This window comes from Choloepus didactylus (assembly GCF_015220235.1).
Source record: "Choloepus didactylus isolate mChoDid1 chromosome 25 unlocalized genomic scaffold, mChoDid1.pri SUPER_25_unloc1, whole genome shotgun sequence".
Classification (NCBI taxonomy): Eukaryota; Metazoa; Chordata; class Mammalia; order Pilosa; family Megalonychidae; genus Choloepus; species Choloepus didactylus.
Genome location: NW_023637606.1, coordinates 2,469,974 through 2,489,686, shown reverse-complemented (window position 1 = coordinate 2,489,686; position 19,713 = coordinate 2,469,974). Strand labels below are relative to the sequence as shown.

The 19,713-nt window shown below is 57.7% G+C and overlaps 1 protein-coding gene across 2 annotated transcripts in view; it reads right to left on the bottom strand.

Moving 5' to 3' along the window:
- Positions 1 to 577: 577 nt before the first annotated feature.
- Positions 578 to 19,713, bottom strand: part of NCLN (nicalin) — a 33,031-nt gene continuing 13,895 nt past the window's right edge. The window contains exons 4-15 of one of the 2 annotated variants that reach the window (XM_037824124.1): positions 19,069 to 19,163; positions 15,949 to 16,029; positions 14,044 to 14,147; positions 12,022 to 12,110; positions 11,790 to 11,929; positions 10,792 to 10,970; positions 4,063 to 4,150; positions 3,933 to 3,971; positions 3,691 to 3,854; positions 2,630 to 2,683; positions 2,406 to 2,484; positions 578 to 2,254 (exon numbers count right to left, since the gene is read on the bottom strand). In XM_037824124.1, the coding sequence (XP_037680052.1) occupies positions 2,195 to 2,254; positions 2,406 to 2,484; positions 2,630 to 2,683; positions 3,691 to 3,854; positions 3,933 to 3,971; positions 4,063 to 4,150; positions 10,792 to 10,970; positions 11,790 to 11,929; positions 12,022 to 12,110; positions 14,044 to 14,147; positions 15,949 to 16,029; positions 19,069 to 19,163 (1,172 nt within the window). In that variant the 3' untranslated portion in view covers positions 578 to 2,194. The remainder of the gene's footprint in view (positions 2,255 to 2,405; positions 2,485 to 2,629; positions 2,684 to 3,690; positions 3,855 to 3,932; positions 3,972 to 4,062; positions 4,151 to 10,791; positions 10,971 to 11,789; positions 11,930 to 12,021; positions 12,111 to 14,043; positions 14,148 to 15,948; positions 16,030 to 19,068; positions 19,164 to 19,713) is intronic. The other variant, XM_037824125.1, reaches the window with a different exon arrangement.

Sequence of the window (19,713 nt, the reverse complement as noted above, 5' to 3'; positions counted from 1 at the left end):
GGCTGGAGTGATGTGTCCTCAAGCCAAGGAAACTGAGGCCAGACGGCCGCCCCTGAAGCCAGAAGAGTCAGGTGCTGTCGTCTCAGGCCGCTGGGTCTGTGGCCCTTTGTGCGGCAGCCGCAGGGGCAGGGCCCGCCTTGGAAGTCGCACCCACGTCATGGCCCATGCCTGCCTCTGTCCTTGCTCAGTGTCCCCCCTGCTGCGTGGGAAACCCCAACTCTGCCTTTTGTGGCTTGAAGCTGCCTCCTCCGGGAAGCCTTCAGAGACTGCCACGTGACCCCCGACATGTGCACAGAGAGACGGGGGGCCCGAGGTGGGCCCCACTCGCTGCCCTCTTTGGACCACACCCTGCTGAGTGCTGGGACCCCCGGGGCAGGGAAGCCGGCTGGGCTTGGGGAGCTGCACGGCATGGGGGCTGGGGGCTCCGTTCCCCTGCAGGCTGGGCCCCCACTTCCTTCTCCCACCGCTTTCGGGTTGGGTCCTGTTTTCCTTGGGGCCGTCCATGCACGGCGGTGGGGCAGGTGGGACCCCAAATCCCCCAGGCCCCCAGCCTCCCAGCCAAGACACGGGCAGCCACTCGTTCGATATGGCTTTATTTTCTCATCCCGGCCGTGGCCGCAGTCAGCATGAGCCCACCTGGGCCACCCGCCCAAGGAGGGAGGGAAGTCGGCTCAGAAACACGGGTGCCAGTGATGCCAAGCGACACGGACAGGAGCCCCCCGCCCGGGCTGTGGAGACCCCCTGGCAGGGTGGGTGGGGAGGAAGGAGAAGGGAGAGCAGAGGAGCCGGAGACAGACCTCCCTGTGCCCCCTGCCCGCTCCTCCCTGCCAAGCCCGGCCTGGCAAGATCCGGGGCGCCAAGATGGCAGACGGTGCAGGGGGATGGGGGACGGGGAAGCAGGCTGGGCGCGGCAGAGATTTCACCACCCCTGCACCCCCCAAGCCTCACGGGGCTGTGCCAGGCCCTGGTGGCCACGGGGACGGGACCTCGGCAGGTCCCCAAGGCCCGGGAGCCTCTTCTTGCCCTGCCTGCCCCTTAGCTAATACTTAATCAATCATATTGCTAATGAACTGGTAACCCTGATCACCCTGAGGTCAATGCCACCCTCTCCGGATCCCTCACAAGGAGGCTGCACCCCCAAAGTGCCTGGTTTGGTTGGAGACCCTCCCCCCAAATTCCACTCGGCTCCCGTTTCCTCCTCAGGGTCCTGGGGGATAGTGGGGGGCCCCGCAGACCACAAGGGACACACAGAGGCCATGAGGGGTCCACCTGCCACCTCCTCTCCCACAAACGCTCTCGTTTGCTCCCCGATGTCCCTCCTGAGACACAGATGCCTGCGTTCCCAGAATGCACTTCCCTGCACAGACGGGGAAACCAAGGCCTGGGGAGCTGGGGTATGAAGATAGTGAACACTGGGGACAAGGAGGTGCCCCAGCGGCAGCCCCTTCCTCCCCCCAGGGTCAGGAAGTTTCTGGTGCCCCAAAGGGCAAAGTCCCTGGGCCGGGGGTCGGGCACTGGGCAGGGTCAGCGGCAGCGGAGGGGAGATGGCCTGGGGGAGGCAGGGGCCTCTCTGTCCTCAGGGCTGGGAACCACTGGGACGGAAGCGGAGGGCACGGGGCTTCGGGAGGGGCCGGCGGAGGTGTGGGGCGCGAGTGAGGCAAGCAGGGACACAGGTGGACAGCCATGCCTGGGGAACGTGAGCCCGGGGCTCCCGGGACCCCCACGGAGCGGGCCTGCTTACCCCATCAGGCCCAGCTGGAGAAGGGGGCGCCAGGCAGGGAACCCGCCCGGAGCTGACCCCGCTCGGCCCTGCCTGGGGTTGGCTCAGGGTGAGGGGCCGGGGCTGGAGGCCGGGGGCAGCCCACTGTGCTCGCCCTTTAGTCCAGCGTACACGGCTCCAGGGACCCCAGGGCTCAGCCCGAACCCCACTCCAGAGGCTTTCTACCGAGCTTTCCTCCGAGGAAGTTCAAGGAGGAAAAAAACAGAAAAGAGAATCCCCCAAATCCTAAAGAGCAAACCAGAAAACCTCTGTAATTCGGTGTTTTGGGAGCCTGGGCAGGGGGTGAGGTTGCTGCCCCCCTGCCGGGCCGTGTGTGTCCTGCGGGACAGGGTCCCCGAGGGGCGGCGGGGGAGGCTGGCGGAGCAGGGAGGGTGGTGGCGCAGGCAGGAGGGGCTTGTGGCTCGGGGGCCCCCGTCACTGAGTCTTGGCCTTCAGTAGCAGCCTCTGAACCGTCTTGTAGAGGAGGTTGAAGTGCTGGGGGCACAGTGGGGGTGGGAGTGAGGGTGGGGGCGCTGGAAGGGGGCACTTGCTTTGGGTTGAGACATCTGACTCCAGAGGCAGCCCCAGGCCGGCCCCCCACTACCCAGAGCTCGCTGGCAGCCCCCAGCCCGCCAGGCCCGCTCACCTGGACAGCCGTGTAGGCCATTCCGAGGTAGGCGCCGATGCAGACGGCCAGAAGCAGGTCAAAAATGGCCGGCTTGACCCTGGGGGAGGGAAGGGGGCCGTGGGGTGAGGAGGTGGGTGGCACGGCCCAGCCTGCCACGGTCCCCTGGGCTGTAAGGCACACCGGACAGGAGCGGGTCGGCCGGGAGCACTGGGCTCCTGAGGGGACCCCTGACGGTCGCTCACCTGTATGCGTTCATCACCTGCTTCAGCTGGTCGTAGAAGACAAACTCGGGGTCCCTGGGGAGAGAGAGCATTTTCAGGGGGCTCCTGGTGACGGGCAGAACCGCCCGGTCACATCCTGTCCCCAGAGCCCCTTCTCCGAGGCTGAGGTGGGCAATCCCATGGCCCAGGAACGACATCTTGTGTGTGTCAGCACAAGGGCACCAGCTGACTATTCTGGGAAAGGGCTTTTATTCTAAATAACGTCCTTCCTGTTACTTTTTTGGGTATTAAAATGTACTTTTAAAAATGAAATACAATGCCTGTTGAAATTTTACTGGTCTGGGAAACATTTCTGTAGAGGATGGGGAACCACAGTTGGATGTGGCTGCGGGTCCACTCTGAGCTTCAGTTTCTTCTTCTACACAGGTTTCTGTCTCCTGGGAGATATGAGTGTCCACAAGATGGGAAGAGGGTGGTGAGCCAGTGCAGGGGGAAGAGGGCATTTCCTGCCCGTGGATGCCCGGTGGGCACCTCTCCCACCCTCAAAGTCCTGAGGTGCTTGCTCAGCCCACCCAGGGAGCTCAGGAACATCAGCTACAAAAAAAAAAAAACCAATACCTGGGGGCCTACAGTGGGGAGAAGCAACCCGAGGGCAGACAGGGGACCCTGGGGTGAGATTCACCTGAGGCCTAAAGCAGGAAAGGAACACAGAGGGAGGGTGGAGGGTGCAGAGTTGCTAGATGGAATCCCAGACGGCCAGTTAAATTTGAGTTTCAGGTAAACAACGAATAATTCTTTTAGCATAAGTATATCCCAAACACCGCATGGGACATACTTATGCTAAAAAACACAATTCATTGTTTATCTGAACTCCAAATATAACCTAGTCTCTTGTACTTTATACTTTTTTTTAGCTCCCTCCTGCGTTTTTATTTATTACATCTGAGGCCCTCAGGGGTGGAAGATTCTAGAAGCTCAGCGGAGGTGAGGTCCCGCTTGCCTGCGAGCGACACCGTTCAAAGGTGGAAGGCGGGACTGTGTGAAGTCTGCTGTGGGAGCTGACGGGTGAGCGGGGCCCTCACCGCTTGTCCGCCTTGGCGTGGTGCTGCTTCACGTCCTTCAGGTAGTGGCTCAGGTAGTGCTCGAGTGTGCTGAGGAAGGTGCTGTCCTTGCCCAGCAGCTGCGCGGCCCGGGGCTGGTGGGTGAGCCAGTCCATCACCGAGTCCAGCTGCTCCTGCTGGATCTGCTGCAGGGGACGGCCACTGAGGTCACGGGCCCCCACCCGGCCCCCCACCACCCCTGCCCGCCCAGCCCGGCCCCTTACCATCTGCTCGGTGAAGACTGGCATGTCTGGAGGGGTGCCCTGCGGGAAGAGGGGGACACGGCTCTGCGTCCAGCCCCGCTTGGCAGGCAGGGGTGGGGGGCTCACGGCCATGGTGGTGGGGGCGGCTCACCTTCTCTGTCAGGTTGTAGATGACGCGTGTCAGGGCCTCGGCGATGACCCTCGTGTTCCGGGTAAGGGTCTTGGAGTCGACCCGTGACCTGTGACGGGCAAAGGAAAACATGCCTTTCTTGAACCGGGATCGTCTGGGACCACCCCGAAGCAAATTATAAAAGGCAGAAAGGCGACCGCTTCTTGGGTCACGTCGCTGGGCCTTGGGCTCTTCTTGAAAAGCGGGGAGGGTCCTCTCCATCCCTCCTCACGTCCACCCTGAGCCCTCGTGGGGCAGAGAACCCAGTTCGCTGTCCGAGAGCCTGAGGTCAGGGTCCAAAGAGGCCCAGGCTATGTCCAGCCCGCGTCTGCCATACAGGGCTTGACCTCTCGGGGGCCTTGATTTCCTGCCTGGAAAACGGGGCTCATCTTTAACATCAGAATGCTGAGGATGCCACTGGCAGGCAAACGGAGCTTCCAGAGGCTTCTGTGTGACACCCCATGCTTGGTGGTATGGGCTGAACTGTGCCCCCCAAAAAATGGTAGGCTGAAGGGCTCACCCCAAGTCCCATGGGTGTGCCCCTGTTTGGAAATAGGGGCTCTGAAGATGTGAGTAGTTAAAACGAGGCCAGAATGGAGAAGGGGGGCCTCGTTTGACGTGAATGATGGCCTTGGAGGAGAGAAATGTGGACACAGAGATCCACAGGGGAGACCGGAGGTGGAGACTCGGGTGATGTGGCTACAAGCCAAGGAATGCCACGGATGGCCCCAGAAGCACCAGAAGCCAGGAGGGGGTCAGGCAACAGGTGCTTCCCTGGAGACCAGGAGGGCAAGACTTGTTTAAAAGGGGCATTTTGCAGTTTTCTCTGACTTGAGAAGCTGTACCAGCTCCGCAGGAAAACAACACAGAACACAGCCACCCAGCATTAGCTCAGCCACGTGCAAGCAACCAGAAGCAACGGCAAAGAGTGGCAGGGCACAAGCAGGCAGCGAGGCGCTCGTGGGGTGCTGGGGCCGGGAGAAAGCATCTTGTCCTGGAATGGGGGGTGGCAAATGTTGCCCCCCAGGCCAAGCTGCCTGGTTTTGTACGGCCTGCGAGCTGAGAATGGTGTGTGCATTTTTAAATGGTTGGGGGATGGGGTGGGGGATACTATTCATGATACGTGAAAATATATATGAAATTCACATTTCAGTGTCGATCGATAAAGCTTTATTGGCACGCGGCCACACACATACATTTCTCTCTGAGTTCAGGAACAAGGCCAGGAGATCCCCTCTCCACACAGGGCTGGAAGTTCCCAGCCAATGCAAGAAGACAAGAAAAGGTAAAAAAAGGGATTCTGTTGGGGGGGATGGGTTGTTCTTTTTTACTTTCATTTTTATTCTTATTTTTATTCTCATTATTTTTTAGAGTAATGAAAACGTTCAAAAATTGTGGTGATGAATGCACAACTATGTGATGATACTGTGAACAACTGATTGCAAACTTTGGTTGCTTGTATGGTAGGTGACAATATCTCAATGAAATTGCAAGGAAAAAAAAATGATCTAGATAATTTAGAGACGCTCAATAGAAATAATTAGACCTGATTATAACAGAACTCTGATTATAACAGAAAAAGAAAGTGAAATGCAAATAATTTGGATAAATATCCATAATTGTTGGTTTAAAAAAAAAACTAAACTTCAATTCTCCTCTAAATCTGTTTTTATAATATCGGTGGCCAGTCTATTTTCACATTCATGTGATGTTACGGGACATTGGTTTTGCTCTCGTTTCAATGATTTTTCTGTATGGAAGGCTGTGGAATGTTTTATTTTACTTGGATTTTGCAATCTGATCATTGCATCTCTCAAACTCTTATCCTTCATAAATGGAATATGTATACTAGAATGGTCAAAAGCTGAGCTGAGCTGAGAAAGAACTGAGCTGAGTTACCAGGGACTGAAGACAGCTGATGACAACAACCAAAGCCAAAATGGAAACAACAATAAAGCCGTGAATCACTTATTGCAATGGTATAAACAAGAGATTAACCTGGAGAAAAACAAAAAAGGTATATGGTTGGGAAGGAAGAAATAAAAATGTCTTTGTTCTTGAATGACGTGATTATTCTATGTAGAAAATCCCAAAGAATTGACCAAATAACTCCTGAATCTAAAAAGCCCTTACAGCAAGGTTGCAGGATACAAGATTTATATGCCCAAACCAACTGTTTTCCACTATATACCAACAATGAAGAGTTGGAATTTAAAGTAAAAAATGCAACACCGTTTAGGTTAGTGTCAAAAAAAGAGGAAACAAAGAACTAGGCACAAATCTAACAAAATCAGTATAAGATCGACAGGAGGAAAACGACTGAACTTGGATGAGAGAAATCAAAGATCTAAATAAACGGGGAGATAGTCCATGTTCATGGATAGGAAGACACGATATGGATAAGAAGTCAATTCTTCCCAACGTGGTCCACTGATGCAACGCCATCCCCGCCAAAATCCCAGCAAGTTACGTGGTGGATCCTGACAAAACCTGATTCTAGAATTTACCAGGAAAGACAAGAACCCAGAATAGCCAGCACGTTTCTGGAGAAGATCCAAGCTGGAAGACTGCTACTACCAGACTTCGAGACGGTGTGGTCCCGGTTGAAAGAACGAGAAACAGACCAACGATCAGAAGAGGCAGCCCACAAACCAAGCCACACAACCACAGTCAACTGAGCTCTGACAAAGGAGCAGCAGCAATTCATGGAGAGAAGTCTTTTTCAACAAACGGTGCTGGAACCACTGGACAGCCACTTGTAAAAACAAAAAAAGAAAGAAAGAAAGAAAGAAAGAAAGAAAGAACCCAGACAGGCCCAATGAGCTCAAAACGGATCACAGACCTAAATGTAAAATGCAAACTATAAAACTTCTAGAAGATAACATAGGCGAAAACCCAATCACCTTGGGTTTGGTGGTGACTTCTTAGAATCAACCCCAAAAGCACAATCCGTGAAAGAAAAGAACTTGATTTCACAAAAATTAAAGACTTCTGCTTTGTGAATGACATTGATAAGAGAATGAAAAGACAAGCCACAGGCTGGGAGAAAATATTCACAATATGCATTTGGCAGAGGAACTGTATCCAAAACACACAGAGAGTTTTCCAAACTTGTCCCGGTTTGGATATATTATGTCCCCCAGAAAAGGCCATATTCTTTAATGCAATCTTGTGGTGGCAGACTGATTAATCTTTTTGATTAGGGTATGACCTCTTGATTGACTGTTTCCATGGAGATTTGGCCCTGTCCATTCAGGGTGGGTCTTGATTAGTTTACCGGAGTCCTTTAAAAAGATCCACACAGATCCAGATGCTTGCTGATGCTGACGTTTAGACATGCTCGGAGATTCAGACAGAAGCATGTTTAGCTGAGATGAGGCCCAGAGTTTGCCCTGGGATATGCTAAGACAGGACCCCCAGGCGCTTAGAAAGAAACCTGGGAGTAAAAACCAAGAATGCACAGGAGCTGAGAGAGGAGCTGAAACACAACCCAGGATCAGCAGACGCCAGCCACCTGCCTTCCCAGCTGACAGAGGTGTTCCGGACGCCATCAGCCTCTCTTCAGTGAAGGTATCCTCTTGCTGATGCCTTAATTTGGACATTTCTATGGCCTTAGAACTGTAAATTTGTAATTTAATAAATTCCCTTTATAAAAGCCAATCTATTTCTGGTATCTTGCATAATGGCAGGATTAGCAAACCGGAACAAAACTCAACGATTAAAAAAAATGGGCAAAAGATCTGAACGGATGTCTCACCAAAGACGATATAGAGAAACATATGAGGAAGGCTCAACATCATATGTCATTAGGGAACTGCAAATTAAAATGGCAACGAGATACCACTACACACCTGTCAGAACAGCTAAAATCCAAAAAAACCGATGACAATGCCAAACGCTGGCGAGGCTGGGGAGCAGCGGGGACACAGTCCGGCAGTTCCTTCCAAAGCCAAACAAGACTCACCATCCGATCCAGCAGTCGTGCTCCCCGGAGCACACCCAAAGGAGGGGAAAACTCAATTTCTAGGCAGCTTTATTCATAACTGCCCCAAACTGGAAGCCGCCAAGATGTGCCTCGAGAGGTGAATGGATGAACCAACTGCCGCCCGTCTGTGCAAGGGAGAATTACCCAGGAATAAAAGAAAACAAATTCTCCAGCCACGGAAAGACATGGAGGAACCTTAAATGCATGTGGCTGAGGGAAAGAACCAGTCTGAAAAGGCCGCACGTTGTGTGATTCCAACTACGTGACGTTCTGGAAAAGGCGAGAGTATACAGACAGTAAAGAGTTCCGGGGTTGCCAGGGGTTCTGGGGAAGTGGAGAAGAGGGGGAGCCCAGGGCAGTGAAACCCCAAGAACTGCACGATGCAAAGAGGGGACCCTGATGGGAACTCTGGACTCGAGCTTCTGGTAATATATCAATATGGGTTCATTACTGTAGCACATCCCGAGCTAACGCAAGCGGTTAATAATTTGGGAAATTTGGGGGACCATGGGAACTCTGTCCTAGGTCTATCTGCTTAAATTATCCGTAAACCCTAAAACTGTTTTTAAAAATAAAGTCTATTAATTAAAAAAAAAAAATCAAAAAAAGAATGGTATCTGAGATGTGTGAAAATCCACATGAAATCCGCATTTTGGTGACCACGGATGAAGTTTTATTGGCACACAGCTGCACCCGCCCAATTTCATGCCGCCTGTCTTTCCAGCTCTAACAGCGAAGGTGAGCCGTCGTGTCGGAGACTGTGTGGCCCAGAAAACTGGAAATACTGACTCTCTGGTCCCCTGCAGAAACTCTCTGACATCCTGGACCCACCCACCGGAACTTTCCAGACTATGGTGGAAATATGTTCACTCTCAGAAGCAGGGAAAACAAACTTCTTTTGTTTTTCCTTCCTCCCAAGTCTTTGTCTTCTCTCCACTCTAGCTGCTTTGCCCTCATTTTGCAACTCTTCACCGAGTTCTCCATTAGAAGTTCTCCAAATCCCTAGGAGGTAGGTCTCACTGGGCCAGAAATGGATTGGTTTTTATAAAGGAGATGTATTAGGTTACAAATTTACTCATAAAAGTGTCCAAACTAAGGCATCAGCAAGAGGACACCTTCGCTGAAGAAAGGCCGATGGCGTCCGGAACACCTCTGTCAGCTGGGAAGGCACGTGGCTGGCATCTGCTGGTTCTTTACTCCCAGGTTCTGGTTTCAAAATGGCTTTCTCCAAAATGTCCCTGGCCTTCTGTCTCTCTCAGCTTCTCTCTCTCAGCTCCTGTGCATCCTTGCGTGCTCTAGGGCATTTCTCTCTAAGCATCTGGGGGTCCTCTCTTAGCTTCTCCAGGGCAAACTCAGGACTTCATCTCTTAGCTTAGCATCTCCAAACATTCTTCTGTCTGCATCTCTGAGCGTCTCCAAACTTCTGGATCTGTGTCGGCTCTTAGCTTCTCCCAGAGGCAAACTCTGGATTACATCTCTTAGCTTCTCTGAGCTCCTTCTCCCCGTGAGCTAATTAAGGAGTCCAGTGATCTCATTAAAACCCACCATGAATGGCGGGGTCACATCTCCATGGAAATGATCTAATCAAAAGGTCCCACCTTAATCAAAAGACTACTAAGTCTGCCCCCACAAGACTGCATTAAAGAACATGGCATCTGTGGGACATGGGACGTAACAGATTCACACTAGCACAGTCATTTACTTCAGTGACTTGAGGACCCACTGATCCCAAGGACACAGAAACCAGTAAGAGAGGCACTGGGGGAGGACAAGTGTCACCCGCTGAGCCTCACGGCCCAGGAGGAACTTTGGGGACAAAGCTACCTGGATAAAGTGGGGGCACGAGGCGGCAGCCTGGAAATGCTCATCCCCTTCACAGTGGGGTCTGGCCCTGAACCCTCTCCTCCCCACCCGCCTTCCCTGCGACTCTCCTTGGCTCTCGTGGCTCCTTCTTGGCTCGTGCCCCTCGGCACTGACGTCACCTCCTCCAGGAAGCCTTCCCCGGTTTGCCTCGAGACTGGCCGAGCTGCTTTTTCTCTGACAGTGCCCTGCCCCCTGCTGGCTGGATGGTGATTACTAAGCCCAGCCCCCATCAGGGGTGTGAGCTTCTTCCAAGACCACCTGTACAAGCCCCTCACCCCCAGCAAACAGGCATCGAGTAGCTGGATTCGTGCCGAGTGTGCACTGGGCAGGCAGAATGTTCCAGGTCCTGGGATGCATCAGTGGATGCCACCAAACAACCCCTGACCCCTCACCCTGTCAAGGGACATCACACAAAGTCAATACATAAAACAGGAAGCTCAGGGTCCCCGAGGGAAATGACATGGGGTGGGGGGCAGGTGTGTGGGTAACTTCAGGTGGGTGGGTGGTGGGGAGGGCTTGCCAAGGTGTGTGAGGCCAGACTGAGGGGGGCCAGGGTGCCCAGGGCACAGCTGCTGGGCCCGAGGAACAGGACGGGGTCACAGGTCACCTGGTCCTAAATCAGGGGCCACTGGGAACTACTGGTCACATGTGAGGGCTGGGTCTCCCCGAATTCCCATTTCCCTGTCCCCACAGAGTGGAGCTGCCAGGCTCCAGCCCCGGGACCCAGCCCGCCCCCCTCTGTCCCTCACTCCCCTGACCACAGCCAGGTGGCTGCCCAGCCTGCCCCCAGCCTCGCCACTGGCCCCTTCCCTGCTGCCCACGTCACTGCTTCCCCCGGGGCCGGGCGCCCAGGATGTACTCACCGCACATCCATGATGCTGCTGCGCCGGCCATCACGGTGGCTCTCCAGGTGGGAGAGCGTGAAGGCAGGCAGTCGGCGGATGGCGAAGCGCTCGTGCTCCCAGGCCAGGATGTCTTCCGCCAGGTTAATCTTCTTGTGTAGCATGGAGAAGTGCATGGCTGGAAACTGGTGGGCGGCCACCTGCGGATGGGCAGGCAGGTGGGGTCATGGGGCTCTGCTCACCCTGCCAGAGGGCCTGGCCAGGCCCCTGCCAGCACCTTGCAAAGGTGACCGCCCAGGTCCTCCAGAACATTCCGCAGACACTCGCCCCGCAGGGAAGGGCTCTCAGGCCAGGGTCTGAACCTGGCCGGGCCCCTGACCTCCCCTGGCACCTCCCTCACCATCTTGATCCTCCTGCATCTGGAAAACGGGGAGTGAACCACGTGCCCCCCAGAAACGCCTCCTGGTATGGTCAGGGCAGAGCAGAGACGTCCCAGAGAATGAGGATGGGACTCGGGGAGCAAGCAAGAGTGAGGGGCTCACCACCCATGGTGGCCAAAAGGGGGACACAGCCTGAGTGTCCACGACAGATGAAGGAGAAACAAACAGGGTCCCCCCCATGCAATGGAGCATCACTCAGCCATAAACAGAAATGAGGTTCTGATTTGTGCCACAACAGGGGTGAACCCCAAAGACCCCATGTTGGATGGAAGAAGCCGGAAACGAAGGGGCAGATGCTGGAGGACCTCCCTTCCGTGAAGTAACCAGAACCAGCAGATTCACACACAGGAAGGAGAAGGGAGGCTAGTGGGGGCTCAGGGAGGGGGAGTGGGGTGTCCCGGCTTCGTGGGTGCAGCTTCTGGTTGTGGGGGGGGTTTGGAAAAGTTTGGATAACGGATAGAGGCGATGGGAGCACAACCTGGTGAGTGTAATTAACACCACGGAACCGTCCGCCCGGAAGGGGCAGCGATGGGAGGGTGAAGGTGCTATCGCAGCCCCCCAGCCCCGGCAGGCACCCACCGTCTCGAGCTCCCGCAGGAAGGCGTGCTGCAGGGTCCCCTCCCGGGGCGGCTTGGACACGTGCAGGTACAGGCTGCTCCCCCGGCCCAGCGTGTCCAGGCAGAGCACGAAGGCCACATTGTCCTGCAGTAAGCTGGAATCTGCAAGGGGCAATGGGAGCTGGTGGGGGCAGCGGGAACCACAGTGCCCCCCGCCGTGGCTTCCAAGCCCCCCGCCACCCCCGAGCGCTCACCCGTGTGGTCTAGGCTGTCCTCCAGCCAGCGCTTGGTTCCCTGGTAGTTGAACTTGCCCCCCCCGGAAGCGAAGAACAGGAGGTTGTACCTGGCGGGGGAGGACCAGGTGTGTTAGCTGGGACAGGTGTGCGCCCTGGGATGGAGGAGAGACAAGGCCAGGTCGCAGAGCCCCACAGGACGGCGGCCAGCTGGGAGACGGTCCCCCCAGGTGGGCAGCCTTCCCCGGCCCTCCCCGGGGCAGGTCCCCCGCCTCGCCGGAGCGTTCTCAGGGGTGGGGGCGTCCCGGGCACTGGGGGTGCTGAGTGGCCTCCCCAGGCTCCCCAGCCACAAATGTGCCCAGATACTGTCCAGTGTCTCCTGGGGGCCGAGTCGCCCTGACGAGAACCACTGCTTCAGGGGAACAGTCTCTGAGCCCCCTCAAATCCAGGAGGGACTGGGCCGACCAACAGAAGATTAAATACCCGCTCGACATCCGTGAAAACTAAATGGAGTTGTCCTTGTAAAGAGGAAAGCACAGAGCCAGGACCGTGATGGGTGGGGGGATGGAGAGCCCAGCCTGCTGCCCACCCACCCCCATTTACCACCCGGCGCCTCCACCCTGCCGGGCTGTGGGAACACTTCCACTGATGCCCCCGTGCATTTTGCGGCAGCTGGGGCGTGTGGAGATACCCGGGAGACCCCTGGCCCTGCTGGGAGCCCTCTCTGGAGACCCCTGGGACCCCAGGCCCTGCCCTGCAGCCTCGGCTTTTCCTCCAGCTCTCCCCATGGGCCCCCCCAGCTCAGCAGTGCAGCGTCCACCCCTCTCCCTCGGAACGGCTGTAGGTGAGCGAAGTGAGGTCTAGAAAGGGTCTGGCACGGTTGCCCGCCGGCTGGGTCCTTCCACCTACACAAGAGTCTCCAGGGGCAGTGGGAGGTTTGCCGTCACCAACCAAGCTGCCCTGGGGTAGCGGGTAAAGGCCAGGACGCCAGGGAAATTTGAATTTCAGAGAAAGAAATAATTTGTCTTTTTTTTAGTATAAGCATATCCCAAATTATCATGTGGGATATACTTATCCTAAAACGACGACGACGACAAATTTTGTTGTTGCTTATCTGAAATCCAAATTTCACCTGGTGTCCCGGATTTTTATTTGCTAACTCCGGCCACCCCACCTGCCGCTTGCCAGCTGTGACGAGGCCAAGGTGCACCATCACTGAGCCGGTTTCTTCATCAGTAATGCAGCGGACACCACAGCTGGCTGATGCCAAGCTGTTCCCAACCCCTTCCCCGCTGGCTGCCTGCCACTACGCAGACACTGCAGACGCCAGCTGCCTCCCTGCCCCCGGGGGAGTGCATGATGCAGCCCTGGCCAAAGTGACAAAAGCCAACAGCAGCTGGGGTTCCACTGGGTGAGGGAGGTTGTTTACCCCGTTATAAGACTTGCCCCTCTTCCCCACCATCATCCTGCCTGGACTTGGATGTAACTGCTGGAGCTGGGGCAGTCACTTTGTGACCATGAGGTGAAGGCAGTGAAACACTCACACACATGAGCTGCTGAGCCAACGGCCACTTGTCTCCTGGGGCACAATGGCTTTATCTGTCTGAGTTAGTTGTCCCCAACCGTGGTGGCGACTCTGCCACCCAGGGGACGACACTGGACAGCGTGTGGAAACTTTCTGGGGTTTCATAACTGGGGGAGGGGTGCGATTGGCATCGAGGGGGTGGAGGCCGGGGGGCTGCTCCACATCTGATGATGCACAGGACGGCTCCCACCCCGGGGAATGATCCGGCCCCAGATACCAGTGCTGGGGGAGAGACGTGCGGGTGGCTGGCCGGGGGTTTCTGTTACTTGCAGCCGATTCACAGGAAGTAATGGCAGCACTGGCCGCGTGGGGGGGTTTTGGGGCGAAAGGGCACGCAAGGAGCTCGGCCCCGGGCCCGGTGCAATGCCAGCCCCCACCAACAGACACCTGCGTTTCTGTGGCTGTGAAGACCCCGGGCTGCGGGTACCCTGTGGCCCACCCGGTCCCGCCCCACTTACGCAGCGTGGGTGCGCTTGTATGTGTAGAGCCTGGAGAAGAGCCGGGCGAGCTCCAGCAGTACAGAGATGCCGCTCCCATTGGAGTCCGCGCCGTGTGACAGCCACTGCAGACGGGGCCGGCGACAAAGGAGACACAGCCAGGGTGAGTCCTTCCAGCCCTGCTGCCCCCGCCCCACCTCGGCCCAGTGACGCTCAGCTCCGAGCCGTCCCTCCAGCCTCACCTGAAACCCCTCAGGGACCTGGGCTCGTTCCCCTCCTCGTTCCGAACCCCTCAACAGAGGGCATCCCCAAGTCTGCAGAGCTGAGACAGCCCCCCACCCCCATAGCTGATTCCTCACCCCGACTCCATCCTGTGCCCACGAGACGCCCGGTGCAGAGGCCGGAGCTGGGGGCCTGGTGCACAGAAACCTCGACACGGGGCCTCCCCAGCCCCTCACTTCTGTACCAGGGGATTTGCTGGGAGGACCCCAGGGCTCGGCACACAGTCGTCCTCGCTGCCATGGTGTTTCATGGCAGAAGGAACAAGCTTGTGGGGCCATATCCAGGGGAGCTGGGTGGAAGCTTCTAGAATCCTCTCCCGGTGCAGTCACACAGGATGCCCCCAGCTGGCTCCCCCAGCCTGGTCTCTGGGCCCCCTCGTCCCTCAGCACACCAGGGAAGGCTGTCTGGGGCTACGTTCAAAACCACATGGTCTCTGCCAGGTGACACTGCCACCCTGGTTCTTGGGGAGGGGAAACATCTCAGACGCTCCCGCGGCTGGGGACCCTCGAAAGGCCCAAGCATGTAAACAGATGCCAGGTAGACCAGTGGCACGAAAACTTATGGGGGACAACGTTACGCCAAGTGAAGGAAGTTGTCACCCAAGGCCACATATTGTGTTATCCCTAATTAAATGAAATTTCTAGAACAGGCAACTTCAGAGTCAAGAAGCAGATTAGGGGATGCCTGGGGCTTGGGGCTTGTGGGGGGGATGAGTGATTAGGGCAAAATGTCTAAGAGGCTGCTTTGGGGTGACAGGTAAGGAAAGGCTGAGGAGCCCTGGGCTCAGTGGACCACTCTGGGCCCAGCTCTGGGTCCTGGCTGGGTCAGGCGCCCCGAGGACAGAGGCTGCACCCCACCTCCCAGAGCCCAGCTCAGTGCACCCCCAGGAGCTCTTGCCAGGATGTGAGTCCAACCCCCCTCAGAGGCCTGGTTAATTCAGCAGGAAGGGGGGCTGGTTCTCAGCCGTTGGGGACCCCCGACCTCACGAGCAGCCCGGGGCCTGGGAAGGAGTGCAGCTTGCACCAGATGCTGAGCTAAGTGGCCGCGCATCAGGCCCGATTCCGGAAGGTTCCTGCCCCCCGACAGATCCGAGGACTCACAGGGCCTGGACTACTTGTACAAACAGTACAGCTCAGGCCGAGCGTCTGCCGTCCTTCCCCAGTCTGGATTTGGGTCCATGCCGGGCAGAGGGGCCCACGTCACCAGCCCCGGCACAAACCCTGGGCGCAGGGTCTCTAACGAGCTTCCCCGGGAGCCGGCGTCTCCTGTGCTGTCACCACTCGCTGCTGGGGAATTAGGTGCATCCTGTGTGACTGCACCGGGAGAGGATTCTAGAAGCTTCCGCCCAGCTCCCCTGGACGTGGCCCCACAAGCTTGTTCCTTCTGCCATGAAACACCACGGCAGCGAGGACGACTGTGTGCCGAGCCCTGGGGTCCTCCCAGCAAATCCCCTAACCTGGGGGGCTCTGGGGGCCCCGACAGACACCCTGGGCTTGATTCCTGGCCCGGCTGCCTTGTTGCCAAAGGGGCCCGGCCGAGAGGCCCCACAACCCGGCTTGGCCTCGGATTCAGCTATGCGTCGGCCCCACCCCGAAGCCCTCAGTGGATCTGACCAGCTGGGGTCCCGGGGTGCAGGGTACATACGGGGGCCACTCCGAAGGCATCGTAGTGGGCCACGATGACGATGGTGGGCAGGTCCTCTCCTCCCAGCCCCGTGAGCCGCCCCTGCGGAGAGAGACGCTGGGAGGGGTCTGCTGGGACCACCGGGGCCGCCCCGGGGCTCGTCACTACTGGTTCCGCCATGTCGGGAAGAAGGAGTGGGGGACGACATGTCTGTGTGTGGGAGACCCTCCGCTCGGGAGCACACAGCCCAGTCGGCCCCCAGGGGAGCCCCTGGAGACCCCAGACCTGCTTCAGCCAGGCTGGCCCCACCTCAAACGTTTTCCACACCAGGGCCCTGCATGAGGCTGCGTCTGACACAGAGGGGTTTTCCCACGGGAGAAAAGACCAAACTCCAAGCCCTGGCAGCCAGGACCCTTTGAGGTCCATCTGTCTGTCCTCTTTCCTGCCTAACACGGCCTGATTCGAACCCTCTGCTCGAGCCCAGGGGTGGCTGACTCAGATGAAGGCTCAGAGTCGGGGTTTTTGGCTCCTGGGGGCCGTGGTCTGCGTCGCTGCCCCTCAGCGGTGCCGTGGTAGCACGACAGAGGCCGGCGGGTGCGCACACAAAGAGGGCGAGGCCGTGGGCAGACACAGCCTGATTCACAGAAGCCGGTGGCGGCCCTGCTCTAGCCGTGGGAACCCACCCGCTGCTCTCACAACGGGCTTCTGCACCTGGGAATCCCACCCCTGCCCCCCAAACACGGAGCTCAAAGCCTGCCGCGGCACAGAAGTCTCCAGGAGCATCGGAAGGCCTGGGAAGGCCCACGGGAGGGGGGCACCGAGGAGCACAACGCAGGGAGGGACGGCAGCGAGGGTCAGTGGGATGTGGGGTCCCAGCGGTGACCTGGGGCCCGTTGCTTGTGGCTCCTGCCCGAGGCCCAGCAGCCTCGTGGGCCCCACGAATGTCAGGAGAGAGCAGGCATGAGGTGTGCCAGCGGGATCCGAATGTTCCGCCGTCTCCCTGCCCTGGCTCCTCTGTGAGCAGCAGGGAGGGTGGGGGGCACCCAGCAACGCAAATGCTTCTGGAACAGAAGGCTGGGGCGGGCGGGCCCGAAGAGACCCCGAAAGTGAGAAGGGCCTTGGCAGGCCCCACGTGGCCCCACTGGCTGCTGGTGACCGGGAGCAGCTGTGGCTTTCGACACACCTCCGGGAGCAAGAGGAAAAAGGACTCCAGCTTGCGGGGCTTTCTTTGAAAAAAAAAATCACTGCAACGTTTGTTGGGATTTAAAAAAATTAACAATCAGGTTCACCTCCAACATTTCCAGCTTAGCGTACTCATGGCTCAAACCTTCCAGAAGTGTCCCATCATCACGAACCAGGCTCAGCCAGCCCGGCCTTGCCTTGGCCACTCACGGCCCCCACCCTGAGCCCTGGAGCCCCCATCACTGTCCTTTGGCTCAGCCCCACGGGTGTCCCCACGTCGGGAGACCCTCCCCGACTTCCACCCCCTCTGCAACAGCACCCACCGCCTTGCAAAGCCCTCACCCCACCACGTCTATCCAACAGCCTGCACTGCCACCACCCCGCCAGCCCCACCCCAGGAAATGAGTTCTTCGAGGGGTCCTCGGTGTCTGCACAGAGTGGGGGTGCCATAAACACTCGCCAGGGTGGAGAGCTCACGCCCAATGGGTGCAGGGCTGTGTGGGGCGAGGTGGTGGGTGATCTGGGGGTGGGCGGTGGGGAGGGCACCCCGACACTGGGGAAGGGGACTGACCCCACTGGATGGTGAGCTCGGGAGGGGGTGAGATGGGTCAGTGAGTGCCGTGTGACAGTTTCCACAATTAGAAGGTGACGACAGGGCAATGCGACACGTGGCCCTGGACGGCGTGTAATCACGGAAGAGAGAGAGAGCCCGAAGGACATTACCCGGACACGTGAAAACACCGGCGCGCAGACTGTCAGCTTTACACCAACGTGCAGCTTCCTGAACTTGACAACTGCGTTTACTTGGTTACAGGGGTGAATATTCTCGTTCTTAGAAAATGTGCAGAAATGAGTGTTGAAGGAGCGTGACATACACAACCCACGCCCAAATGCTCAGAAAGCAGGCAGATGGAAGGACAGAGAGACAGGAGCATGGGGAAATGGATGAAGGAAGGACAGACAGTGGACAGATGAATTAGTGGATGGATGGATGGATGGACAGAGGGCCGTAACAAATGTGACAAAATGCTAAGAGTTGGGAGCTCTGGGTATCTGGGGTGGGAGTATGATGGCGTTCTCCAGGTTGGTTTTGTGTTATTATTTGTATGACCATCCTGTAAGTTTGAAATTCGTTCAAACTAAAAAGTTAAAGGCAAAAAAAAAAAAAAAAAAAAACGCACCCCGAGAGGCGTCACAGCCGGCTGTGTTTTAAACAGCGCTCAAGGCCTAAGGCAGATGTGTGCAGGGGACGGGGGGCTGGGACGTAGCTGCTCCCCAAATTCCGCTCCCGGCCTGTGTCCCGACCCCTCCTGGAGGGAGCCCTGAGAACTCAGCCCAGTGAGCTCCGCAGGGGGTCCGGACAGCCACCCTGGGGACCCAGCCTGCTCGCCCCCGGTGCTGGCTGAGGCCGTGCCGGGCCCCAGGCTGGGCCGTGAGAACGTGATGGAGGCCAAGGTGGACGTGCTCAGGCTCTCAGGGGCTCAGGCCAGCGGGGAAGAATGAGGCACACTGAGTGCCGAATGTTCCAGGCGGGGCAATTACTAAGGAGGAAACAAAGTCGGGCAAGGGTCTGAGGGCAATGCGAGGGGTGCGTGGCCACAGAAGGCCCCTCTGAGGACATGTGTTTGAGCTCAGGATGTGACATGAGGTGACGAGAAGGGCAGCTGGGCTGACTGGCAGGGAGGCCCCTGGGGGTGGCAGCCAGTGCCAAGGCCCTAGGGCAAGAAGAGAAGGACGCGCGTGTGGCGGGGGCAGCAGGAAACTGCTGGAGGGGGCGGCAGGGGCCGCTCCAGGGTGTCTGTCCTGCCACAGGAAGCCGCTGGAGGGTTTAAGGCCAGCAGGGTGGGCAACGGGGTCCTATTTGCCTTACAAGCCCCTCTGGGGGGACTGGGTGGTGGAGTGGAGGCCTGGGCTTGGGGAGCCAGCGGACGGAAAGGGGAACCCTGGCTCGGCACTCACCTCCACGCTGGTGATGAGCCAGTCGCTCACGGCCTTGCTCTGGACGCCGCTGGTCACCATCTGGAAGCCGTTGGCGGTAGCCGTGTGCAGCAGCACTGCGGAAGGAAGGGGCGGTCAGCCGGGTTGGCCGGGGGCCCCCAGACAGGAGCCGGCCCCCCAATACCCCAACACCCCAGACTCCAGGGATCCAGGCCGTGTGACTCGCCAGCTGCGGGCAGAGATGTGACCGCATGGACGCGGGCGCCACGATGTGATGGAACACCAGAAAGGAGCTGGGGTCCAGGCGTCGGAGCAGGTTACACCTGGAACCCGAGGGAGCCCCTGGAGGTCAGATGCTGTAGACACCGGCAACCCGCAATCTCCTCACTGCAACCCAAGGCCCAAACGGCCCCCGAATTCCAGAGCTTTGCGGCCTATCCACTGGCCTCGCTGACCCAGGCGGGCAGGGCTGGGAGAGGTCAGCTGTCTCCCTCGGTGTGAACACACCGCAGAAATCACCAAGCAGCCGCCCCAGGCCCTGCTGAGTTGGACGGGGAGTGCGAGCTGTGGCACACGCTTCTAGCGCTTTCCCAAGCTCAGCAGTCTCAGCTCCAAGAGCACTCTGGCCCGGGAATTCTGGATCTCTAGATCCACATGCTGGGGACA